The 27362-nt window shown below is 44.9% G+C and overlaps 1 protein-coding gene across 7 annotated transcripts in view; it reads right to left on the bottom strand.

Moving 5' to 3' along the window:
• Kcnip3 (potassium voltage-gated channel interacting protein 3) overlaps nt 1-27362 on the bottom strand; it is a 77755-nt gene that overhangs the window by 2778 nt on the left and 47615 nt on the right. For 5 of the 7 annotated variants that reach the window (XM_010638150.3, XM_033761694.1, XM_033761697.1 and 2 more), the window contains 5 exons: nt 10046-10170; nt 9687-9756; nt 9388-9458; nt 3522-3629; nt 2845-2949 (listed from right to left, as the gene is read on the bottom strand). In XM_010638150.3, the coding sequence (XP_010636452.3) occupies nt 2845-2949; nt 3522-3629; nt 9388-9458; nt 9687-9756; nt 10046-10170 (479 nt within the window). The remainder of the gene's footprint in view (nt 1-2844; nt 2950-3521; nt 3630-9387; nt 9459-9686; nt 9757-10045; nt 10171-27362) is intronic. The other 2 variants (XM_033761692.1, XM_033761693.1) reach the window with 1 other exon arrangement.

Genomic DNA, 27362 nt, shown 5'->3' with positions numbered 1-27362 from the left:
TATCAAAAAAGGAAAGAAAAGGTTCAAATTCATGCAATTAGGAATGAAAATGGTGAAGTCACAACAGATTCAGCAGAAATCCAGAGGATCATTAATACTTACTTTGAGAACAGGTACTCTAATAAAATGCAGAACATAGAAGAAATGGACAGATTTCTAGATACATATGAATTACCAAAGTTGAATGAAGGAAATATAAAAATTTTAAACACCCCAATTACAATCAGTGAAATTGAAAATGTAATTTAAAATTTACCAACAAAGACAAGCCCAGGTCCTGATATCTTCACTGCTGAATTCTACAAGACATTTAGAGAAGAACTATTGCCACTACTTTTTAAACTTTTCATGAAATTGAAAGAGAAGCAATACTTCCAAATTCATTCCTGGAAGCAAGTATTACTTTGTTTCTAAAAACAGGGAATGACCCAACCAAAAAAGAGAACTACAGGCCAATCTCCCTAATGAATATAGATGCAAAAATCCTCAATAAGATACTGGCAAACAGAATTCAGAGGGTCATGAAGATCAGTCAACCTGACCCAGTAGAATTTATCCCAGGGATGCAAGGATGGTCCAACATATGTGAATCAATAAATGTAATACACTATATTAACAGAATCAATGACAAAAACCGTATGATCCTATCAATAAATGCATAAAAAACATTCGACAAAATTCAACATCCATTCAAGATTAAAACTCTACAGAAAATTGGAATAGATGGTCTTTATCTCAACTTGATAAAGGCTATCTATGAAAAGTCAATAGCTAACATCATACTAAATGGTCAAAAATTGAAACCTTTATGCTAAAATCAGGAATGAGACAAGGATGTCCACTATCACCACTCCTGTTTAATATAGTTTTGGAAACATTAGCCACAGCAATTAGACAACAGAAAGAAATAAAAGCAATAAAGATGGGAAAGAAAGAAGTGAAATTGCATTATTTGCTGATGATATGATACTCTATATAGAAGATCCGAAGAACTCCACCAAAAGATCCCTAAACTTCATCGACAGATTCAGTACAGTAGCTGGATACAAGGTAAATACTAAAAAATCAATAGCCTTTATGTACACAAATAAGTCTCACTGAGAGTCAAATTAGGGAGACAATTCCTTTCACAATAGCATCCAAAAAAATGAAATATCGAGGAATCAATCTAACAAAGGAGACAAAAGAGCTCTACACTGAAAACTACAGCGCTCTAAAAAAATAGATTGAAGAGGATATAAGAAAATGGCAAAACATTCCTTGTTCCTGGGAAGGAAGAATAAATACAGTGAAAATGGCCATACTTCCAAAACTGCGATACAGATTCAGTGTACTCCCTATTGAAATCCCAACAGTTTATTTAATAGAACAATCCAAAAATTCATTTGGAATCAGAAGAGACCTAGAATAGCAAAAGCAATTCTAGGCAACAGAGACAGTGTAAATGGTGTTGGAAAAACTGGATTTCACCTTGTTAAATATTAAAACTAGATCCGTATCTTTCACCATGCACTAAACTAAAATCCAAGTGGATTAAACATATAAATATTAAAACAGAAACACTAAACTTGCTGGAAGAGAAATTAGGTAGAACTCTTGAAGGTATCGGCATAGGAAAAGACTTTATGAACAAATCCTCAGTAGCATGGGAACTAGCACAAAGAATCAACAATTGGGATCTCATCTTTTTAAAAAGCTTCTGAACCACCAGAGAAATCACAAGCAGAGCCAAGAGACAACCTACAATGTGGGAAAAAATTTTTACCAGCTGTTCCTCAGACAAAGGTCTACTATCCAGAACATACAAAGAACCCCAAAAAATCAGACCCCCCAAATATAAAGACCCAATTAAAAAATGGGCATCTGAAATGCACAGACATTTCTCAGACAAAAAAGTAAAAGCAAATAATCATATGAAAAAATGTTCCACATCACTGGTCATTTGAGAGATGAAAACATCACTGAGATTCCATCTCAACCCAGAAAGAATGGCTGCTATTAAGAAATCAATGAGTAACAAATGTTGGCAGGGTTGTGGGGAGATAGGAACCCTTCTTCATTGTTGGTGGGAGTGCAGACTGGTGCAACCACTGTGGAAATCAATATGGAGATACCTCAAACAACTAGGATTAGAAGTCCCATTTGACCCAGCTATTCCTCTGCTGGGTATCTTCCCAAAATAATTAAAAGAATCATACCACAGTGATATATGCTCACCCATGTTTATAGCAGCACAGTTTGTAATAGGTAAAACTTGGAAACAGCCCAATTGCCCATCAGCTGGAGACTGGATACAGAAGATGTGTTCTTTTAAAAAATAAAATGGAGTACTACTCAGCCATAAAGAATGAGAAACTAGAAAGATTTACAGCTAAGTGGATCACATTGAGGCCATACTCAAGTGAAATCAATAAGTTACACATGTGTAAATACTGAATAGTTTCTCTGGTGTGAAAAAGTAGAAGTGTAAATAAGGATTAAGATGTATAATTGATACTGTGTAATAGGAAGAAAGACTAGAGGAAGTGGGAGGGGTAGGGGAAAGGTAAAAAAAGAAAAAAAATTTGTGAAAAGGAAAAACATGGAAACAATGTCTTTGTAAACAGGGAAGGGAGGAGGGGCTGAGGGGAGGGCTGGGGAATGGGGAAAATAAGAACCTGATAAGTCATGTATAGGTACAAGATCTCAATGATGAATATAACTGCGTTGTATACCTGATATGTACCAATAAATTTAATAAAGATAAAAAAAATAAACTCATTCCCCAGGGGATTTGGCCAGTAACCATGCTGGGTCTGCCCCAGGGACAAGGGGCATCTCAGCTCTGGGGTGGGGCTTGCGCACCTGGAAGAACCTCTCCACGTGTTCCAGAGGTGCATCCTCCCGCAGGATGGGGTAGGTGTGGTGGCCCATCATGTCGTAGATGGATTTCATGATGGCCAGCATCTCCTGGAAGGGGGACAGGAGGACTAGTATGAACTGGTTGCAGGGACTCAGCTGGGTGGTGGCTCTTGGGGCCCCAATGGAGGGGGCTGCCTCCAAGATCAAGGCCACCCCCAGGACAATGGTGGGCAAGCAAGAGGGGCCGTGTTCCAGAGAGAGAGATGGGATTGTCCTCGCTGGTCCAAGACAAGTTGAAGGCAGAGCAAAGTGCCCAACTCCAAAACTTGAGCAGGCAGCAATTATTTCAGATACCAAAAAGAGAAAGAAAAGCTTGGGCCAAACAAAAATCCATCTGTGGGTCTGCGTGGTGAGGGCCTGTCTGCAACCTTGGCTTAAGGGACCACACTGCCCCCCTGCATCCATACCCCTCTCCATTTGGCTCCCCAGGGCCCCTCCATGGCTGGGGTGAATGGACACATGTGCTGACCAGGCAGAGTGCCAGGGAGAGGAGCCTGCAGGCTGCTGTACCCTGGTGGCTGAGTGCCACCAGGACAGAGACAGGAAACAGGAAGAGAGATCAGGCAAGGAGCAACTGGAGGGGAGCAAGGGCAGATGGGCCACTGCCTGACACCTGGTACCTCTTTGGTGATATAGCCATCCTTGTTAATGTCGTAGAGATTGAAAGCCCACTTGAGCTTCTCATGGACTGTTCCTCGCAGCAGGATGGAGAGCCCGACCACAAAGTCCTGCAGGGGAAAGGGAGGTGAGGAGTGAGGAGCCAGCCACCAACCCCTCGTTTCCACTTCACTGTGTGGCTTCCACTGAGATTCCCAGCTCTACAGGCAGCATGGCTCCCCAATGGGGTGTCCAGTAGAGTCCATTCGGGGGGACATAGGTGAGTGTATGCATGTGTGTGGTGGGGAACCACATGGTCCTGATCTTGGATAAAAATAATCCACTATGCAGTGCCTTGCTAGTGACAGATAAGTCTCAGGGGATTGTATGATAGAGGAGGAGTTCTACTTCTAGTTCATCAAGCATCTGCAGGTTGAAATATTATACAATAGATAAGTTAACTAGGCATCTCATAGGCAGTTAGACAGGGCAGGCCCACAAGAAGCCAACACAGGGGAGAGTAAAAAAACCAACACAGAGGACAATCAAGACACATTCACTGAAGCCCAGCACTGTAAAAGGAGAGAAAACTACCACACTCACACAGGATAAATAGCAGTGACTGATAATTCTAAATAGGTATCAATCACCCGGGTGGGGGACCAAGATCTCCAGGAAAGATTCCTGGCCCACACCTTAGTGAAAATCCTTGCTCAATTCCTTGTATGCTTGCTGATTACATGACTTGCTTCCCCATTGGATCCCCATTTAATCAATATTACTTAAGTGACTATACTTGATCTTATTGGTTGACTGCAGTTTTGTCCACTTTGTGATTTCTCATTGGATCAATATTACCTAAGCAACTGTACTTGCAATTTTATTAGTTGGCTAGTTTTGTCCCACCTTGAACCCTTCTTACCTCATGGCTTTGCCCCATAAAACACCTTTGAGCATCAGGGCCAGCAGGCAACCCACTTTCTGGTCCCCCTCCTGTCTCTCTTATAAACTATCTTTCTCTCAATGAATTTTTTCTCTTCTTAACCTCTGTTGTTTCACGCACTCAAGTGTCAGATATCTAGCAGGTTTCAGAATTATATCTACTCCCCCTATAGCAGAAGGTACTTGAAAACTTTCAGTTTAACAAACTAAACTAGCAGTGCTCAACTCCTAAGCCATCCCTATGCGCCACCATCGCTGTGGGCTATGACCAACACATATCACTAACACGACACAGCTGTGTTCCAACACACCAGAAAGAGAAAAGCAATTTGGGAGAAACAAGAATTATTCCAGGAGAAAAACACGGTTTAGATTCAGAGATTAGAAACCTTGCATCCTTAAAGTAAGAACAGGATACTATTTTAAAAGAGGAATGAAGGTGGTGGGATAACATATGCCCATAATCTCAGCATTCCGGGAGGCAGAGACAAGAAAATCCCAAATTCCAGCCCTGCATGGGCAAACTACTGACTTAGGCCCCATCTCCAAAAAATTAATTAAGGAAAGAAAGAAACAAATAAATAAATAGATAAAGGTCTGGGAGTGTAGCTCAGTGCAAAGATCCTGGGTTCAACCCCAGTAGCACATGTGTGGGCGCGCACACACACACACACACACACACACACACATATGTCTGGAAAACAAAAGCTCTTGGGAATTGAAAGCAAGACAGAATGACAGACTTAGAAGAAGAGTTGGAAGGGCAACCAAAACTGATTTTGTTTTGTTTTGTTTTTTTTGTACTGGGGATTGAACTCTGAACCTTGCGCTTGCAAGGCAGGCAGTGCCACTGAGATAAATCCCCAACCCTTTTAATATTTTTGTAACCAGAACTTTCTGTAAGGAGCAATGAGAAGGCAAAGAAAAGTGCTGGAAACTAGAAAAGAGGACACTGAGAGAGCCACCCTGAGAGTCAATGTTAGGACATCAGGAGATCCAGGAAGAACCAGAGAAAATGGAGAACAGTGTGTGAAAGAAATTTTGAAAGATTTCCAAGAAAGGAAAGTTTCCAGATACCAGGGTCCCCGGGGCTGGCACAAGGCCTGAAATCAGGGGCAGCTGGACCTTAGGCATAGATCCTGGTGGTATTTCAAAGCTCCAGCCAAGAGAAGACCCTATAAGCTTCAGAGAGAAAAGTAAAGCCAAACAGCAAGAACCTAAATCAAGTCCACCCACAGGACTCAGCTGGCAGTGGCTTTTCAACAGCCCCCTGAAGGCAGGAAGCCATCAGGAGGCTAGCAGGGGAAGGCCCAGGCCTAAGGGAGCAGTCTCAGGAGTTTTGGTCTAGGCAAAATGCCTAGTGAGGGTGAAAACCACCTCCTTTATAGTATGGATCAAAAATGTCCTCCAAAAGGCTCATGTGTTCAGAGGTGGGCTTTCAGAAGACTGGATCATGGGGGTACCACATTCATCAGGATTAATCCATTGATGAATTCGCAGTTGACTGTGTGGCCGGGTTGGAGAAAGTAGGTGATCCAGGCTGTGCCTTCGAAGGGTATATGCATCTCCTCAAGCTTTTTCCCTCTCTTGGCTTCCATGATGTGAGCAGCTACCACACCCATTCACCATGATGTTTCTGCCTTGGTGCCAGCTGACCATGGTGGGAACCCTCTGAAACCATGTCCCCCCACAAACCACTTCTCCTTCAAGTTGTGTGTCAGGTATTTTGTCCCAGCAAAAGAAAGCTAATGGACACAGGTCCTGTATACACTTTTAGAGGGGACTGCTGCAGGATGTGCCCCCGAAGAGACCAGAAAGTGGGAAATGATAAGGAGCCCCCAGTTAGGGGATATAACTCAGAGGAGAAAGGGAGATCTAGAGGGTGCTCAGCCCCATGAAGCTGTGGGAGGCCAGGGCCACATCCTCCAAGAGATGCCAGAAAAGAAGTTTAGGCTGGAGAAGGACCTCCAGACCAGGGGTTCAATGCATGATGCGGTCACAGACAGCCAGGCAAAGGAAAGGTCATGACTGTTGTTGACAGCAGCAAAATACAAAGATGTGTGGGTGAGGAAAGCATCGTGGAGGGTGACTGCAAGGCTCTGCTGGGTACTGGATACATATCCAACTGGCTGTTGGAAAGTGGGGATGGAAAATATGTTCGGGGTGGCCCAGCTTCTCCTCACCCAGAGCAGAGGACCAAGACACACTGTCTAAACTGGATGTTGAGGAGAACCATAAAATCATGGCCCTGGGAGTCTCAGAGGAAGATGACGACAGCTGGCTAAACAAGACATGGCAGCCACCTGCAGGTCTCCAAAGCACACCCTGAAGATCTGCTGGACTCAAGCTGTGTGTGTGAGAGAAGACAGGAGGACAGAGCAGAAGAGAAAGACTGTGACATCTCTTGTACATCTGAGTTTGGGGAGCAACCAGCACTGTGGATATCTGTGGGTTACATAAGTAGGGAACCTGGGGTGTGACAGGATTTGCCAGTGGGAGGCCCAGGCATGGGGTTTTGCTTGGCACCCATCCTTCTCACTGGTCCAGGAGGGTGCCAGTGCCACATTTCTCTGGTTTTGTCTTCACAGAAGCCTCCTGCTCAGCACACAGCCTGCTGACATCCAAGAAAGGTCCCCACCCAGTGTCCCTCAGCAAGTGTGTTACAGAAAGGACAGTACTAGGAGACAGTGCATGGGACTGTCCCCTGCAAGGCCCCTGATGTTAACACTGAAGTTACCCCAAAAGCAGCTGACTCAGATCAACTGGATGGTGGTTCTAAAATTCCTGGGACACAGCAGTTTGATGTGTGACTACCTGCAGTTATGACGCCAGGCCTGTAAAACTCAGCCTGTTTTATCCACAGCCCCCGATCTGCAGCTGCCCCCAAGGCAGTACTAGGGCAGGTGTGAGGCTCCTGTAGTGACAAGGCCGACCTGGGGCTCCAGGCTGAGACCATCAGCATGCACATGAGGGTACCTGGCAGAGCCAGAGCTGGTGGGAGCCCTGAGAGGTTCTGGGCTACTGCCTGCCCCAGGTAGTGTCACTCCCCCCGTGGCCAGGGATGCCTGGCTGTGCCATGGATGCTGAGCAGTATACTGTAGGGCAGCGACAGAGAGGCAGCCACCCCCCAGACTCACGCTGCTATTAGTCTCCAGATAATCAACTCTGCCAATGCCACTTCTGCCCCGCCAACCTGACTTTCTCCTTGGTTCTGAGAAACCACTCAAAGGTCACTGTCTTGAGCCTCTCAAGCTCATCTTGAGCAAGATGAGCTGAGTAAATTAGGCAGTGCTGGGTGACACTCTCAGGGAGGAGAGGAGGCCAACCCTGAGGTGGCACATGGGACCACATCTCCCACTTAGCTCCTTTTCTTCTCTTTTCCCTTCCTTCCTTCTTTCCTCCTTTTTGGTTCTCATTGTGATGAGGGGAAGAAGTGATAATATTTTATTGTACCAGGAGACTGTAACAGGTACATGTATGGTCTCTAGGCATCAAGAGAAACTACTGCTTGCCATAGGCACTGTTAAGCAGCGTTGACCTCCTTTTTAAGGGCAGGGGAAGTCCTACGTCTGGCAGTGAGGGCTGAGGGACCTTCTCAGCCACTGGGATCCCAACCTGTGGTGCAGCAGGGACAGGCCGTGGGGATACGCGTGCCCTTCCTCCCTGAGAAAGGTCTCTCAGAGCACAGCAATGAAGTCAGGAAGTTCCTCAAGGGACCCATAAGCAACCAGAGATTTGTCTCCTGAGCGGAAGGTTCAGAACAGCACCTGGGGCAGGGCCTCTCTGAGACAGTGCCCAGTGGGGGTTCAGCACGGGACCTACCTTAGCCACTGACGGGTCCCCTCACTTGTTGCCTTCAAGGAACTCTGGAACCCCTGCTGGGGGAGTGACAGGTGGAGGAAGGGTGACCAGGACCTTCCCAAGCCCCTGACATGCTGGACAAGAAAAACTGTCCCCCACATGCAGTTGGACCCACTGCACTGGATCCCAACTCCCACCTTGAGCCTGAGCAAGGTGACCAGCAGAATCTGGTGACCAGGAGGGTGGGGGGAGCCTATGCCTTGTCTCCTCTACTCCTCTGCACTGACTGGGTTTCCTGAGGACTGTGGTACTGGTACTTTGGATGTGAAGAGATTGAGACTGAGGGAGACATCCACGCTGTGTGCTCCATAGGCAGTGGCCCAGGAGTACTGTTCTGGGTGGGAGGGGCCCTGTGGTCACGGGGAGGCTGGGGCTCCAGCTGCCTGTGTCCGGTGTGTCAGCGTGTGGTGGGCACGCAGGGTAAAAATAACCCGACTGGTGTTATCGATGGGTTATTATTACCCTGCATCCAGGGCCTCCTCGGCCACTTTCCTGTCGGCGGGCGCCCTTGGCCCTGGAAGCAGAGTGGGGCGGTGATCGATCGATCGTCTCCGCAAGGTTTTCCTCTCTGAGGAGGTTTCAGCTTTGCGCCTGCAGCTATTTTTAGTGGTGTGGGCTCCACAGATGGGGCCTTGCTCAAATGATCCCATGTGGCCAAGCAGGGAGGAGCCCAGACAGATGGCTGAGCCCTCTGGGAGAGGCTGCAGGGGGCGAGGTGGCTGCTTCTCCTTAAACTGGCACCGAGGAGCCCTGGGCTTCACCCCATCTCTGGCTGGGGTTACCACGTAGAGCAGAATGCACTCAGGCTAAGTGTGTTCTGGATATTTCTGGTTGGTTCTACTAGCTCAGTAAAGAGGAGTAAATTCTGGCATCAAGAGCTTGAAATCCCACCCTTAGCAAGCCAGACCCCTTTAAAAATACAAACCACGTGGGGTCACTTCCAGTTCTGTGAATCTGCAGCCCCCTTGGTTTGCAGGGCTGGATATGAACTCCTAGAATTCAAGGGGAGGCTGAGAACAGGTCTCCAGAGCAGGACCCAATCCCTCTTGACCTTCCCTGCAGGTGCAAGGACCTTCAGAGACGCACCTCGAAGTGGATAGCCCCATTCCCATCGGCGTCGAAGGCGTTGAAGAGGAAGTGTGCATAGGTGGTGGCATCTGGGGACAGCAAGGCGAGGCTGAGTTGGTTGGGAGGGCTGCATGGAAGCCTGGGCCCTCCTGGGGCAGCTCCCACTCCCACCTCCACCCCAGGGCTCCAGCTCCTGGACAGGAGTCTCCCCTCCAGGGCAAAGTAGGCAGCACTGGGTCTCCAGAAGGAAGGAGCTGGCAGGGTCCCCTCCCTGTGGGGCCGTCAGGAAGTCTGGGCCTGGTCTCAGCCGGACTCACCTCCCTGAGGGAAGAACTGCGAGTAGATGAGTTTGAAGGTGTCTTCATCCACCAGGCCCGTAGGACACTCCTAAAGTGGAAGTCACCCTTCAGTGGCTCAGCTACCCCTGCTCCAGCACTCAGGGACGAGGGGCACAGGGTTGGCTGGCGCTCCCACCCCCGTGTCAAGCTCCACCCCGGCACTGTCTTGGAGACTCAGAGAAAGGAGCACCGTGACCCTCACAGTGCCTACTTCCTGGACAGCTCTTCCTTGGGTATTCACGGTGATCTGGAGAAGTTCTAGAAGACTCCCTGGGCCGGGGTCCCTCTTGCAGGGAATCAGAGACAAAGGGCCTCTTCCAGGTGTGGGGGGCACTCACGTTCTTGAAGCCCCGGTAGAGGGACTGCAGCTCCTTCTTGGTGAACTTGGTTTGTGTCTGCAGCTGGTCTAGTCCCTCTGGCTGGTGGCGCACTGTGGACAGCTCCAGTTCACTGTCACTGCTGTCTGGAGGGGAACACAGACCCAAGAGAGAGAGACATGTGGTGTGGGAAGGTGCACGGCATGGGCTGGAATAGGGGATGGAGAGTGAATGTCTTTGAATGACTAGCATGTTCAGTGACACAGGCTGTGCACTGCACAACTGAAGGGGCTGTGACCAGGAAGTGTGCTCGTGACCTTCTGCTTCCCCCCTCGCCTCACGCTGAGCGTGTCTGCCCTCTCGGCCACGCAGTGAGTGGGGCTGGCTTTGTCTTTGAGTGGGGAGTGTGAGGGACCCTCAACCTGAAAGACCCCATGCTTAGATGGGTGCCCCTCTTGGCCCACTGAAGCCTGACGTGCTGCTGTTCAGCCACATCTGGCCCAGGGCTGTTCTCGCTGGGCAGGAGGGCAGACCTCCAGGGCCAGAGGACAGGAACTAGCTTTTTAAAAAGCACAACACACCAAATGTGAGCCATGGCTCCTCTGGGGGCAGGGAGGGCTGCATGTCTCTACTTTTCTATTTGTGATATTTTAGCTTCCTGAAGCACTGAAGAGGTGCCTCTGGCATGGTAGGCATCACTTTTACAAAAAAACAAACAAACAAACAAAAAACCAAACAAACTGTAGAAATAGGTATCAAGTGTCCACACCATGTCTCCTTCCCACTGACACAGGATATACATGCCTGGCCCTGCCGCCATCTGGTCTCCCCTTTGCCCTGTGCACCAAGTTTATCATTAGCAACAGCCCCGTGGGGCTGCCTCCTTGCTCCTACAGGAGGCGCCCTTTGATGCGGTCCCACATTGCTCCACGTGCCCGCGATGCCCTGCAGTGCCAGGCTCAGGGACTGTGGAGCTGCTCCACACCAGGACGCAGAAACATCGTGCCATCTCCCTGGTCCACGCACACCGGTCTCCAAGGTGACTACTTCCTATCCCCCTGCCTTCTGGCCATCTTTACCTCAGTAGTTTCCTACCCTGCTGAGCAGAGGGAAACTTCCCTAGCCCCTCCCTGTATACCTGGCCCCTTCCTGGATGTGGCCTGGACATCTGCTTTCCCTCCTCCTCCATGATGAGCTGTCCTTTTCCCTGGTGGAGACAGCCAGGCTCACCCACTCCGTGTAGGCCTCCTTTTTGCTCTTCTCTGGATCATTCTTATGATCACACGGGCACAGTATTAACACTGGCATTCCTTAGTCAAACACAGTATGGGCAAACCCTGCAAGCCAGCAGCTACACCCTGGACAGACATCCTACAGAGATTCTTGCCCAATTAAGGGGACCTGTACAGGAATGATCACAGCAATGGAGTTTTATTGGGGGGATTTGAGATTAGTCAGTGGTTCACAGCAGGACGTATACCAAGGGGAGCCATGCTGTGGATCAGATGTGCACACAGCAACACGGACAGCTGCTGAAGAGAAGTTTCCTGCCAGCTGTTGTTACCTATAATCCCAGCTGCTCATAGGGAAGCTGAGGCAGGAAGATTGCTAGCTGAAGGCAGGCCTGGGCATCAAAAAATTAAAAAGGGCAGGAGATGTTTCTCAGCTGGAGACTATCAATTACCAGTAGTGGTTGATAAATAAATGTACATTTCCTTTTAATTAAGAGACAAACTTTTCAGACTAGATGGAAAAAACTCCCAAGTCCAGTTAGGCTATTTATAAAAAGGATACCCTTAATATAAAGACACAGACTGATTTTAGAGTAAAAGAGTAGGCAAAGGATAAGAAAGTTGGACATTTGTTTCTTTCTTTCTTTTGGTATTTTGAGACAGGGTCTTGCTAAGTAGTTCTGACTAACCTTGAACTTGCCATGTAGCCTAGACTGGCTTCAAACTTGTGTGATCCTCATACCTCAGCCTCCCATGTGCTGGGATTACAGGCCTGTACCACACCAAGCCCAGCTTGGAAATTTAATAATGACACAAAGATTGCTTCATCTAGAAGACCGAAGATTCTGAAACATATATTACCTAGTAATACAGCATTAAAATACCTGAAGCAAAAAAAAAAAAATCAGAACAAAGGACAGATAAATCAGAATTGCCCTCGAAATTTTTCAGTAAGTGGCATAAGACATAAAAGATTGAGATATCACTATCAAACAACTTGACCTAATATTTTTAGAATATTGTGCAACTATAGAATACACTTTTTTTCCCCCAAGAGAACATTCTGTGGTTACAAAGATATACTGGGACATAAAACTGACTCTGTCCACAATGTAACAAGCTAAAGGTAAAAACATGATGTTTAGAAATCTCAAACATCTGGAGATTAAACAATACACTTATAATTAATCCATGGATTAAAGAAGAAAAATTGCAAGTTGACTATTGAACTGAATGATAAAGAAAACAGCATATCAAAACTTGGTGCCTGTAAAGCTGTGCTCAGAGGGTACTAAGTAGCTTAAAATTCCTATATTAGAAAGAAGACAAGTATAAAATTAATGACACAGCTTTGTGATCTAAACTCTTTTAGACTCTAGAAAAAGCAGAGCAAATTAAACTCAAAGTAAGTACAAGTGCCAGAGGTTGTGGTGCACACCTGTAATCTCATTATTCTGGGAAACTGAAGGGGAGAATCACAATTTCAAGCCCAGCTTGGGCAATTTAGCAAGACCCTGTATCAAAGTAAAAAGTAATTTAAAAGGGTTGGAGAGGTCACTTAATGTAAGGGTCCTGAATTCAATCCCCAGTATAGAAAAAAGTATATGAAAGAAAGGCCATAATAAAAATAATAGAAGTCAATGAAAAACAAACAGAGAAAATTAACAGAAAAAACTCAGTAGGCAAGTTATAGACTGGGAAAATTTATCTTCAGTACATGTACCTGACAAAGGAGTTATTTCCAGAATACATAGTGAACTTCTACAAATTAACAGTAAGACTAATAACTCCATTTTAAAAATAGGTAAATGACTAGGAGGCTTGACAAAAGCTGTGTAAATGGTGAATAAGAATGAGAAAAGGGGTGCTTGGATTGATGTTATCCAAGCAATGCAAATGATCCAATGCTAAATGCAAAACAACTAATCACCTCTCATTTCACAAAGACTAACAGCACCAAATGTGGGTGAGGATGTGGAGGAAAAGGGACACTCATACATTGTTGGTGGACGTGTAAGATGATATAACTACTCTGGAGAACTGCTTCGCAGATGCCCATAAAGTTAAAACACATATCAACCGTAGGACCTCCCTCCCGAATATGTGAAGGCCATATACAAAAGACTTATATAATAAGATTCATAATAGCTTTATTCTCAATAGCCCCAAACTGCAAACCATCCAAGCAATCAACAGAAGCACAAAAAAGCCGAATATTTATATAATGGAATACTATTTTTCCATTTAAAAAAGAATGAACCACTGATATATGCAACAACATGGAAACATCTCAAAAATATTATGCTGAGCAAAAACACCAGATGTAAAAAGTTTATATTGCATGGTTCCATTTACACAGGGCTCTGGGGCAGGCAGCACTAACTGCTGTGATGGAAAGCAGTGGAGGGGTGGTGGGTTCAAGGGCACACACTATTGTCAAAACTCACAGAACTGAACCTTGAATTTCTGTGCATTTTGTTGTATGTAAAGGAGTCCCCAATTAACAAAAAGCAAACACTGATTAGGTTTCTGTTTTCAGTCATGATGGATCCCGTAAGACTTACCGTCCCACAGCAAACAACTAAAACTGGAGGAAATATGTGAGACAAGTATCTTCAGGTTTGGACTACAACAAGGACCTGTGTGATGTCTGAGAGCAGGGAACCTGGGGTGAGCTCCACATGCCCCCTGGATATCTGCCTGGACCTTTCCAGACTATGGCACAAGGGAGTGGACATAAGCCAGGGAGCAGCAGTCTTGCTTAGCTAATGAGGTGGAGATCAGACTTTAGGGCTACGGGGGCAGGTGGAGTCTTCAGAGTGGGTGTGAAGGCACAGAAGCATCCCAGGAGGGTCTGAGGCCTCTCCTGGGGGGCTTGGCTTATGGCTGGCCTCCACATATTCAGAATGAGACTATGAGGCCCAGAGGAAAGCAGCTGCAGGGAGGTGGGCAGATGCAAAGAGATAGGGACAGTGTGTTACTTACTTTTCTCTTGTTGCTGAGACAAAATACCAGACACTCAAAGTTAGAAAGGAAGGGGTTTATTTGGCTTACAGTTCATAGAGGCTTCAGCCCATAATCAGCCAACTCCAAGGCAGGGATGACAAACAGGCATGGCAGAGCAGAAACAACATGGCACACACAAGGCAGCAACGCTAACAAGAGAAGTTTATAGCGTCTCCCTGCCCCTTTTATCCTGTTCAGATTACTCAGGGCAAGTAGCACTCACACCCTTGATCCTAGTGCCCTTGAGCCTAGCAATGCTTCATGAATCAATTCCAGCTTCACACACTCTAGATCAAGCCTATGACCACATGAGGCTTTGCGGGGACATCTAGACCCAAACCATAACAGACAGAGAACTAGAAGGACGTATAAGAATTATGCAGTGATGGCTCAGGCAGAGTGGAGATCGCACCCTAAGCACATCAAGGTACTGATAAAATTCCAGAACAGTCATATGTTAGGAGTAAGGACCCTCCCTGAGTAGGGCACCCTCGTATTTAAGGACAAAGTGAACACGAACCTACTCTAATAAAACCTAAAATAAACTCTATGAAGATCAAGTGTATCTGTCAAAAATTTAACTGTCTGCCAAACTAAAATTCAACATTTGTAGTATTAAAAAAAAAGCATTAAAGGAAAGAAAAGAGCACAAGATGGGAATTCTGGGAGAACAATCACACTAAAAAAGAACCAAATAAAACTTTTAAACTTGAACGAAACAATATCTAAAATTTAAAATTTACTTGATGACTTTAAGAGAAGAGTGGACACTACAGAATAGTCAGTGAACTTAATGGTCAGTAGAAATTATCCACACTGAAAGCAAAGAGAAAAAAATACCGACATCATGCGCAGAATCTCAATGACAATACCAAGCAGCCTAATATGATGTATTTACAATATCAGAAGCAGAGGAAAAATAAACTAGGATGTGAAAAATATTTGAAGAAATAATGGCCAACATTTTCCTAAGTTCTTGAAAAGTATCAATCTACAGATCCAAGAAACTCAGTGAACCTCCAGGAAGGGGGTGGGGGGAGAAGAGGAACACCATGGACATGGACAAACTGATGAAAACAAAGATAAAAAGGCAATTTTACATGTAGCAGCCAGTGGAGAGGGGAAACCATACAGAACAGCAATAAGAAAGACAGCTGACTATTAAGTGAAATGGTGATGATCAAAATAATGGAACAAAACCTTTAAATGGTTTGTATTCAGCACCTTCCCTTTGCTGGGTCAAAATATGTAACATGAACAACTTACAGGAGAAAATATTTACTTTGACTCATGGTTTCAGTCCATTGCTGGCTAGCTGCATCCTCAGCACGGTGAGTTATTGGTAGAGGAAGGCTGTGCCTCTTGGCAGCCAGGAAGCAGAGAAAGCAAGGAAGAGCCAGAGGGATAGACAACCCTTCAAAGCCACATCCCCAGTGAGCAGCTCCCTCCAACCAGGCCCCACCTGCCAGCCACCCTTAGCTGTGCACTCATCCATTTGTTAATCCATTAATGAGGCTAACACCTCGCAATCTAATTGCTTCTTTGTGTTTATTAATCCAATCAAGTTGACAATCAAGACTATCACACTGTCGAAAGAAAAACTATCTGTTGACTTGAGTTAATTTCCCAGTGATATATTTTTTAAAAAAAGACTAAAATTAAGTTATTTTCAGATTGGGGTGGGGATTTAACTCAGTGGTGCCACCTCCTGCCTCACAAGTGCAAGGTTCTGAGTTCGATCCCCAGCAAAAAAAACAAAAAAACAAAGTTATTTTTAAATAAGTGAATGACAGATAATTTGTTGTTAGCAGAACTGTGTTACAAGAAAATGCTAAAGGAAGCACTTTGGGATGAAGGGAAATGCTATGAAATAGAAACCTAGATCTGTAGGAAATGATGGGATGTTAACAGGAATATTTTGATCTGAATAGATTAAAAAATAACAAAAAATTCTGAGAATGTAGACAAATCAATACTTGGAAACTTAAAGCATTAAATTCCCATTTTAGAGGGGAAAGGTTTTAAATGAATAATATAAGCTTCCATCTTAGTCCCATTCTTTTTTTTTTTTTTTTTTTTTTTTTTTTTTTTTTTTGGTACCTGGAATTGAACTCGTGTTCTTGTGCTTGTGAGGCAGGCAGTGGAACCACTGAGCAAAATTCCCAGCCCTAAGCTTCTATCTTAAGAAAACAGAAACAGAAGAGTAAATTAAATACAGAGCAAGCAGAAAGAAACAGGGAAGAATAAGAGAAGAAATCAATAAAATTGAAAAAACTGGAAAATAACATTGTTATTATTCAAGAGAGCTTGAATAATCCCAATGAAATTACTCACGAACACAGATGTAAAAAAAAATTTTTTAAATCAGCAACCAAAATCCTTGGATGTATAAAAAGAATGATACATGCTAATTAGGATTTTCTAGGAATATAAACGTGACTCAATTTTTGAAATGAAAGCAACATACTCTACCATATTAAAAGTCTAAAGAAGACATTAATTGATGTGATATAATATCAACTGATACAGAAAAGGCATTTGGAAAACTTCAGTGAATTAAAAATGGAAGGAAACTTCCTCAACTTAACAAAGAGAAAGTCTAGGAGGTTTATATCAAACTTAATGGTGAAAGACTGATGTTTCCCTCCTAAGATTAGGAAAAAGGCAAGAATATCTGTCCTGTCTTCTCCTATTGAACATCATACTGAAAGTTCTAGCCAGTAAAGTAAGAAGAAAAGAAAAGAACAAAGGAAGGGAAGGAAGGAAAAAAAGGGAAGTGAGAGAGGAAGGAAGGAAGAAAAGTAAGGACATACAGGTTAAATTAGAAAGAAAACACTCAAACTCTTCCTACTTGCAAATTACATCTACAAAGATATAACTGTTGATGTGGAATCTACCAAGACCAAAACAGAACAAAACAAACAAACAAACAAAAATCAAAAACTCTCAAATAAGTGAGTTCCTTAAGAGCACAAGAAACAAAGTCAACATTAAAAAAAAAATCATGTTTCTAAAGAGCAGCAGTGTATAATTAGAAAACAAAATTAATGCAAAGGGGTTGCCTTAGTCCATTTTCTGTTACTATAACCAAATATCACAGATTGAATAACTTATAAAGACTGAAGATTGATGCAGCTCATCATTCGGGAAGCTGGGAAGACCAAGGTGGGGGGCCTTCTTACTGGTCGGCACTCTGTCTAGTTCCAAGGGGGCACAGGGTATGACATGGTAAGAGATAGCAATCAAGTCAGAGAGCTTCTGGTATAAAAAAAGTCACTGTAATCTTAATCCATAAAGATATTAATCCATTTATGAGGGCAGAACCCTGATGCCCCAATCACTTCTTCAAGGTACCAGGTGGTCTCACCTCTGAATACCACACAAGGAGGATGAAATTTCAACATGAGTTTGTCTGGAGACATTGAAGTCACAGCTGCAGGGATCTTTTGACTGCAGTGGTGATAAAACTGAAAATCCTCATCAATGTCTCTTTCGTAGCTAATGGGGGAAAAGGGCAAGAATAGTGGAGGATTTCTGTGCTGCCTAAAGCTGACCCTTGAGCTTTGATAAGTAGCTGAAGGCTCTAGGTCTGGGTTTTGCCAATAGACAGATAGGAAATGCACCAAAATAACAGCACATTCAAGAACACAGAGACTACCTAGTACTCTGGGAGGCTGAAGCAGGAGAACTGCAAGTTCAAGCCCAGCCCAGACAATTTAGCACCTTACCAAGACTGTCTCAAATAAACAAATGGTTTAGAATGTAGCTTGGTGCAAAGGTTCAGCTCCCAGTACCAAAAGCAGCAGCAGCAACAAAAAAAAACAAGCAAACACAAAGATTAGTCTCCATTTGGAGAAGAGCTGTCTGAAACCACTGCAGGTAAGTCTGTTATCAGCCTGGATGGTGACAAACTCACTCATGAGTTAGCAGAAAAAGTTTTTTGTAAGAGAAATTAGGGATGGCAAGAGGGTTATGATATCACTGCAGTTCTGCACGATGAGAAGGTAGAGAAATGCCCCAGGTATGGGTCTGCAGAAACTCTCCAGTGTCTCTGTTTACTCAAGCCTCAGGGCTGTCGTGCATGAGGGCATGGCTGGCCACATGATAGAAGGTTAGCCTTTAGGTGGAGCTGGAAAGAGGTGATTTATAATTTGTTCCTTCAAGCAAGTGGCCCAATTTTGACCTGCAGACTTGTCATGTTTTCAAATTTGCATTAAAAATTTAAGTCACCTTTTATAAAGAAGTAAATAAATTTTATAATTTCCTTTTGAATGTATTTGAATAAAAGTCCTTCATACATGTGAAAAAAAGTAATTAAAAATTTGAAAATAGTATTATGTACAATTACTTGCACCCCAAATGAACTATTTAGGTATGCATCTAGCAAAAGATACACATAATCTGTATCCTACAAAAATGAAAGAAGTCATAGAAGATTTAAACGAAGAGATATCCCATATTCACGGGTTGGAAGACTCAGTATCACAAAGATGTTAAGTATCTCCAAAATGATCTAAAGATTTAATACCATTCCTACCCAAAAATCCAAGCAAATTTTTTGTGCATATAGACAGAATATTCTAGAATCTATATAGAAAAGGAACTGAACAGCTGAAACAATTTTGCCAAAGAAGAATAAAGATACTGTTGAACAAAAAGGCAAATACAGCCTGGGAGAAAACATTTGCAATTCACTTATTTGACAAAGGACATCCAAAATACATCCAGAACTTTAAAATCTCAGCAGACAGAAATCAAGGAACTCAAATTAATAAATAGGTAAAAGACTCGATTAAACACTCCATTACAAGGACATGTGGATGGCAGATAAACACATACCAATACTTAACCTCTTCCCCACTGGGGAAAAACAAATGAAAACCATAATGAAATACTATATACTTATTAGAATTGCTCAACCAACAAATACTGACAGTATCCAGGGTGTCGAGGATAGGAGCAACTGGAACCATACTGCTTTGCTGATGGAGTGAAAGCTGGTACAGCCACTCTGAAAACCAACTGGACAGTGTCTTATAAATGAGGCAGACAAGGAGCACCTGACTTCCTCATTTTCCCCCCACACCAGCTGGAAGGGGACTGTGGCTTGGCCAGTGGCTGTCATGCCCCTACTTCCCCGCTTCCTCCACTTCAGGCAGTACTGTTATCTCTCTGAAGAGCAGAGGGGGGATTCCCTGGCTGGCTAAGGTCAGGAAGGAGGGACCTGGGCCCCTTATGTGCACATCCAACCCTCACAGCAAGCCTTCCAGGAGGTTCTCTGGTTTCAGCCCTGCCCCTCACTGGCCCAGGCCTGCAGCTTAAATAGCAATGCTCCCAGCCACTCCTCGGGTTGGTCTGGAGGGCTCGCTCCTGCATACTGACCTCCATGTGCTGCAGCACAGGCCCTGTTAAAATAAAGAATGACTTTAATGTTCCTGTAAATCTGCTTGTGATTTATTTCTTGGGTAGTGTAGGCCTCAAGAGTCCTATAAACCTACTTGGGATTCTTATCCTGAGTGGTGAGGACAGAGCAGTTTCAAAAGGAAGAACAATAAACACTCAGAGCTGTTAGCACTGAAGAACTCCAGAGTGTCCAGTGCAACCCAGCATCTGACAGTGAAGTCTGGCTGTGGCAGTGACCAGCAGCTGGCATCCGGCACTACCTGGTGTCATCTGGTGACTTCAAGACTGCTCGCAGAACTGCACTTTTGAGCAAAAGAATACTAGGCTGATGACTGGCAACATAAACATACTGTACAGCTCATGTAAATCCCAGAAATTCCACTCCTGGTTATTTACCCAAGTGAAATAAAACCTTGTATACATAGTGTGATGGAATGTACGGTGAATCTTTAAACAAAAAAAATTGCTGCAGTAAAAGACACACTGCCACGAGTCCCCTTCAGAACCCTCCCCTTTACTTTGAGCGCACTTATCTAATCACTCTTCTTGCTACTTTCTAAAGCAGTTTTGGAGTCCTCTTTCCTGAGTGTCTTCTTAGTCGTGCTGCCGCAGATGCATTCGTGTCCTGAATCAATTCAAAATATTTACCTTTCATCGTCACTTTTACTTTGAAGCAGAGCCAGAAGTTGCGCGATGCCAGATCTTGTGAACAAGGTGGGTAAGGACACACCGCCTTTCTGCTGAATGTCACTTGGCAGCAGCATCTGCAGTAGTTTTCACCACACCTTGTCAAGATCCTCAGGACAGAGGACTTCTAGACCTGCTTCAAAAAGTGCCAGGCATGAGGGTTCAGTATGTTTGAAATGAAGAGAGTATTTTGAGAGGGATTCATGGCAATGTGTCTTTTACTGTAACAAGTTTTAAAATTTAAACATTCACTGTACATTTTCTATCAAGCTGTGTATTCTCATAATAATATTTAGACAACTGTTACAGCAACTTTATTCATAATTGCCCCAAACTGGAAATAATCCAAACACCTAGCAGCCAACACTCTCATGTATCCCTGCAATGGATGCCACACAGCAATGAAAAGGACATATTACTGAAATCTGCAAGAACAGGAATGAATCTCAAATGCAGTCATTAAGTGAATGAATCCAGACTCAGGAGGCCAAATAATGTACAAATCCATTTACACGACACTGTGGGGAAGATAACACCATAGCAAATTAGAGGGAGAAGAGGTCTGTGGCTGCTGGGAGATGGGGGTCGAGGGACAGGCAAACAAGGAAAGGGGTGACACTGGGGTGGAATTGTTCTCCATTTTTTTCGAGACAGGTTTTCGCTGTGTAGTTCAGGTTGGCCTTGGATTCACTATGCAGCCCATGCTGAGCTCAAATTTGCAGCGATTCTCCTGCCTCAGCCTCTGGAGTGCTGGGACTACAGGTGTGCACCACCATGCCCAGCTTCAATTTTGATTATCACAGTGGTTCCACATTGATGCATTTGTCAAAACTCATGCAATGGAATCCCCAAAAGGTGAATTTTACACCATAAAAATTGAAATGAAACTAAAATCGGAATAGTTACCTATGGGGAGGGAGAGAAAATGAGGGACTGAAAAGGAAAAAAATAAACCAAGAGAGAGATTTTAAATGGGTCAAGACTGCTAACACCCCATTAAATATAGGATATGATCACTCAATCCCCTTTCCTCAGGGCCAAAGAGCAAAAGAGGACAAAAATACCAAACCTGCTGCTATTTCTTCCATTAAAAACATGACAAAAATGAGCCTTTTCCTCATCTTCATCTCCTGTCTTTACTTCCTCTTCCGATTCTCCCCTGAACCCACTCCACGCCAAGCAAACCGCTCTTAAGAGGATCCTTGGTGATTTCCAGGCTGTAATCTCGTGGTCAGTACAGCAGTCTTGATTTTCAAATCACGTAAGTGGACTATAAGAAGCACAGTCACACAGCCATCTCATTTTTGAAGTAGATGCCAAGTCAAGTGTTAGTGGACCTGAATCCAAATGTATTTTTTTAAAAAGTACACAATGATCAAAAAGGCTTTATCTGGAAGAGTGTAAGAATGGAAAACCATATGGAAATCTTAATGCAGAAAAGCAACTGATAAGCATTTCCACCTTTTTATAATTAAAATAAACAAAAAAGAACTCTCAGAGAACTAGGAGTCAAAGGAACTTCCTTAACTTGATGAAGTTTATATTGCAAATCACATATTTATACAATTTGCAGAAAATATTAGATTTAGTGGCAAAAGCTTAGATACATTCTCTTTAAGATCTGGGGTTAGACAAAACTGGTGACAACCACCACTAATCACTGTCCTGTCAGCGCTGTAAGGAAATTTAGAAAATGAAATAAATAGCGTTACAAATTAGGAAGTGAGTCTGACATATTGACACATGCCTGTAATCTCAGCACTGAGGAAGGCTGAGGCAGGAGGATTCCAAGTTCTAGTCCCACTTGGGCAACTTAGTGAGAACCTGTCTCAAAATTAACAAATAAACAAAGCAAATAAAAGGGGTAAGGCTGTGGCTCAGTGGTAGAACACACTTGGATTCAAGCTCCAGAACTTGTTCCCCCCAACAAAAACGAGAGCATAAGTAAGAGAACTGGGACAGAAGTGATACAATTAACATTATTTTAGATGATACGGTCCCTACAGGGACCAAACAAATCGAGACATGAAAATTCAGTAAGGTTGTCAGGTACCGGATTAATTTATGAAAAATCAATAGCAAGTCCCTGCACTAGGAATAACCTTCTAGAAAACAGTAAAAAAATAACACAACACATACCAGCAATAAAAATAAGATGTATCTAAGGATTTTTCCCAAATCCAAAGGACCTCTATGAAGACAGAAAATCTAAATAACACATTCTATCTTAGATAGGACCACATCCTATTGGAAACATACCATTTCTCCCTAAAGTAATCTCTAGGTAAAACCAGTGCAATCCCATAAAAAGCCAGGCCAGGAGGCACAGAGCTTAGAGAGAGTACTTGCCTGTCATGGACAAGGCCCTGGGTTCCATCCCTGGCACTGCCAAAAAAAAAAAAAAAAAAAATCTCATTGGGACTTTTGAGAACCTTGATAAAGCTTACTCTCTCTATATATATATTGGAGGAATTTTTTTAGAAATCCAGGAAAAAGAGTTCAGGAGGGCCGGGGATTTAGCTCAGTGGTGCTGCCACCTGCCTCACAAGTATAAGGTCCTGAGTTTCATCCCCAGTACCAAAAAAATAAAATAAAATATAAAAAAAAACTTAAGGAGTTTTCCCTATCGGATGCTAGTATGTACTGGACAGCCACTAATATAAATTGTGGATTGGTAAAAAGCAAACACACCCAGGAATGGATCAGACAGCTCAGAGATGGGTACACCAAGGGGATTTCCTAAAAGCAAGGGAGCGTTCAGATTGCTCAGGACATGGCGCTAGGACACTAGCTGGCCACGTAAAGAAGACAATCCTTCAGTACTCCTTTCTGCACATAGCAAAGACTGGCTCCAGGTGGCTTTGAGCCCCAGAGAGGAAATGTGCACAGTTAATAAAATGTAAAAGGTCTCTTGTTAACCTACGTGTGCACAAAGACTTTTCTTTTTCTTTTTTGTGGCATGGGGATGAACCCTAGGGTCTCCGCATGGAGCTGTATCTCCAGCCCTTTCTGTTTTTATTTTGAGACTGGGTCTTACTCAGTTATCAAATTGCCCAAGATGGGTTTAAACTTGTGACCCTCCTGCCTCAGCCTTCCATAGTGCTGGGGTTACAGGCTTGCACCGCCATACCTGTCTGGATTTCCACAAAGGAAAAACCTGATAAATTCAATTACATCAAAACAAAGGGTTTATTCAACCAAGTACAGAGCTAGACACTGAAGAGAATGTTGTCAATGTCTAGAGCAGATGCCAGAGAAGGAATCCAAAAAGATGAATAAATCTGTGAAAGAGGGCTCCATGTCAGTAGTAAACAGGAAAATGCAAATTATGTTAAGAACACAGCATCTCCTAAATTGGCGAGAAATAATAGAAATGAACAAAGAAGTCTGACAATGCCAAATTCAGTGGCAATTTTTTTTTTTTTTTTGGTACCAGGGATCAAACTCAGGTTCCTTGCACTTGCAAGGCAGGCCATGGAACCACTGAGCTAAATCCCCGGGCCCCACTCAGTGGTAATTCTTAAACCTTCTAGTGGATATGCTAACTGGCATGATCACTGTGGAAACCTTATCTGCATTTTTCATACTAATGTTGCACAAATCGTATAAAACCAACACTCGTCTTGTATAAAATTAACACAGGTCTGGGAACTAGGACTCCTCTTCTAGATAAATATTCGAAACTCAACTGTCTGGGAGATACATGCAAAAATAGTTATTGGAGCACTCTTTATAATTATAATAGCTTGAATCAACTAAATGTCCACCAACAACAGAGCAGATGAATGTGTTCTGGAGTATGTACCTGGAGAAATATTATGATGCAGCAATGAACAATGGACTACCTGTAATAGCACCTCAAAATGGATAGATATAAAATCTTGCCATGGTAATCCGTGCAGGGTGGGATAGGAAGGGAAAGGTTCTTTGTAACTCACATGTTGTACGTAGATATGTATCTCTGTTTATTAGAAGTTGACCGAAATTCATTTTGGGGTGGGGCACAAGCACACCGAATCAGAGGCTCAGAAAACAAGCAAAGGAAAGAAATCCCCAGAGAACTGGTCAAAGGCTATAAACAGGACTTAATAGGTAATGAAGCCCCAAAGCTCACACGCACACACAGAGGTGTTGGGGTCCCACCAAACTTACAAGATCTAAAAGCTCCTGCTACAGTGCCGCTGGTCGGGGCACATGGCTCGCCCATCCCTCGCACTCCCTGTCATCGGCCCTGGGATGTCCAGGAGGGGCTCAAGGAAAGGCGTTCAAACTCATTTCTGGGCCTGCCCCAAACTGTGCCGCCCATGGCCTCCCCAACTCAGCTGCTGGACCCCACCGGCACAGAGGTCCCCTGCATAGACGCCGGACATTCCTTCAGCCCCAAACCCCTGTGCCACCTTCACGGCCCCACTCAGGCCCTGCTTTGGCCCCAGACGCAGGTTCTTCAGAGTCCTATAGCCCTCTGCTTCCCAACCTCCTCCACGCAAAGGACTAAATGACCCTCTTCTCCCAGATCCCACCTCTGGAGCCACATTGACAACCCTCTGCCCCTCAAGCCTACCAGGCAACCCTACCCCACCCAAGGCCTCCTCTTGCTGGCCTCTGTCCAAATGCCACTCCTGAGGTGACGCCCCATGACTGCCTATCTCCCTCTTCCTTATTTGGTTGACACTCCCTGGTACATGCAGATTTCTCTGAGGTGCTACGGACTAAAGTGTGTCCTCCAAATTCACAACAGAAGCCCAAATGGCCATGGTGATGGTGTTACCAGATGGCCATTAGGAGCTTGCTGCCATGGCTTGCAGGAGTGCCCCCTGCCTCAGAGATCCCCATAAGGCTCGGTCCCAGGGTGGAGGTGCTGGGAGGCGCTGTGGACTCTGAGGTGGTACCTAGTGGGGGTTCCTGGGTAACTGGAGATGGTCACCCAAGGGGACAGCCCACCTGCCTGGCTCTCTCTGCTTCCTGGCTTGAGACGTGACTGCCTGCAGTGACACAAGTTCTCACCATAGCCTTCATGCTATCCTCCAGGGGCCCAGATCAATGGACCACTTGTCCTTGGACTTGAGCCTCCAAAAACTGTGAGCCAAAACAAACCTCTCTGCTTCCTAAGTAGCTGGTGCTGGCATTTTCTTATAGTGGTACAAAGCCAGTTAATACAGTAATTAAGATAAAATGGGGTCACATGGATGGGGCCCCAATTCTATAGAACTAGTGGCCTTAGAGTGGGAGGGGGATGGGGGCAGAGCAAGAAGATAAGTCACTTGTAAGCAAGAGGAGTCCTCAACAGGACCCCACCCTGCCAATACTCTGGTCTGAGACGTCTAGCCCTCTGCCACGGCAGCCTGAGCGGGCTAAGACTCTGGCTGGCTGTGGGCCTCTCCCTGTCTTTGGGGACATCGGTAAGAACCCAACCTGCCCCATACAGCACCCGCCCCTGGATAACTGCTGGCTTTAATGGCCATGGCTCTGGGCAGAGCCTGCAGGCTGACCCTGGCCCCACCACTCTCTGCAGCTTATACCTGCGGGCAGAGAGAGGTGGCAGAGTTAGAGAGGGGTGATATTCCAAGACTGCTTCCGGGACAGCAGACAAGGGGGTGAGCCAAGGTGTAGGTGGGTACAGGTGCCACTGAAGTGCCCAAAGCAGGGAAAGGTTTTCTAATCTCCATTCCAGAATGGCCACCACGGCAGCAGGTGCCACAGTGAAGCAACAAAGAATGGAGTGAAGGGGACTTGCAGGAGATGTCCTAGACCGCAGCTACTGACAACCAGGAGGGAAGGCAGAGCCTGCACCCAGCCACGTGGTGACTACTGGTGCCATCAGAGGGAGTGAGGAGGCAGCGGGAAGACTGTGTGGCTCTCAATTCGTGGCCCTCAATGTCACAGAGCATTGTGCTCAGGAACTCCACTGGGACCTTGCGCTGTACATTTAGATGCCAGCTTGTAGGGAATACCCTGGGCACATTGATGCTCTGTGCTTGGCCTCCTGTCTCTGCTTCAGGATTGGCTTAGGAGCAGATGTGAATCTAAGAATCACAGACCTGACAGACTGCAGACAGGGTGCCCAGGCAGGGCATTGGCCCCTTCTGGATGGGTCTGGTCAACAATCACAATGATCGCAGGAGACCTGATGCCTGCTCGAGGGTTAGGGCCTTGGGGACCCAGGAGTCCCACAGTGCTAAGTCCCAGCCACATGCTGATGGCCAGCACACTCTCCCCAGGCTACAATGTTCCATCTTTATTATGTTCCAGTTGGATTTTTAAAAATTGGGCCAGGGATTTAGCTCAGTGATTCTGTCACCTGCCTTGCAAGCACAAGGACCCAAGTTCAATCCCCAGTACCAAAAAAAAGCAACTGTGCCAGGCAGAATGATGGTTGCCCAAATATGTCTGTGTCCCAATCCCTGGAACCCGTGAGTGTATCTGGCCACCTGGCAAGCAGGTACCGAGATTGCCAGGGGACCTCACAACCGGTGAAGGATGCTGGGTTGTCCAGGTGGGCCCAGTGCAAGAGGGGGGTCCTTGGAAGTGGAAAAGGCCATCGGAAGGGAATCAAGTGGGGAATCATGACACACACCTGCAATCTCAGCATTTTGGGAGGCTGAGGCAGGAGGATCACATGTTTGAGCCCAGTTTGAGCAATTTAACTTATTGAGACCCTGTCTCAAATATGAATAAATAAATCAAAGGGACTGGAGGCATAGTTCATTATGAAGGCCCTCAGGGAGGTCCATGACTGGACAGAGCATTGGTTGCCAAAATTGGGCACTTAAGCTTGGGCATGTGTGGATAAGTCAGTTGCAGAGGTGGGGTGCAACCTGAATGTGCCCAGGAGATGCAGGTACTGATACTGGGGAACACACTTTGAGAACCCCTGTCCATGAAGACTTTGCCCTGCGTTCTCAGGCCTGGCTGTTCATGGCAGTCTCTTGAGAAGCTTCAGAAAATCCCAGTGTCTGGTGGCCACCCCATGCGGGAGTGGCACAGTATTTTTTTTTTTTTTTTTTTTTTTT

This window comes from Fukomys damarensis, unplaced genomic scaffold (assembly GCF_012274545.1).
Source record: "Fukomys damarensis isolate Sample0158 unplaced genomic scaffold, DMR_v1.0_HiC HiC_scaffold_9, whole genome shotgun sequence".
Classification (NCBI taxonomy): Eukaryota; Metazoa; Chordata; class Mammalia; order Rodentia; family Bathyergidae; genus Fukomys; species Fukomys damarensis.
Note: the sequence above shows the minus strand (reverse complement) of the source record. Positions and strands in the feature narration are given on the sequence as shown.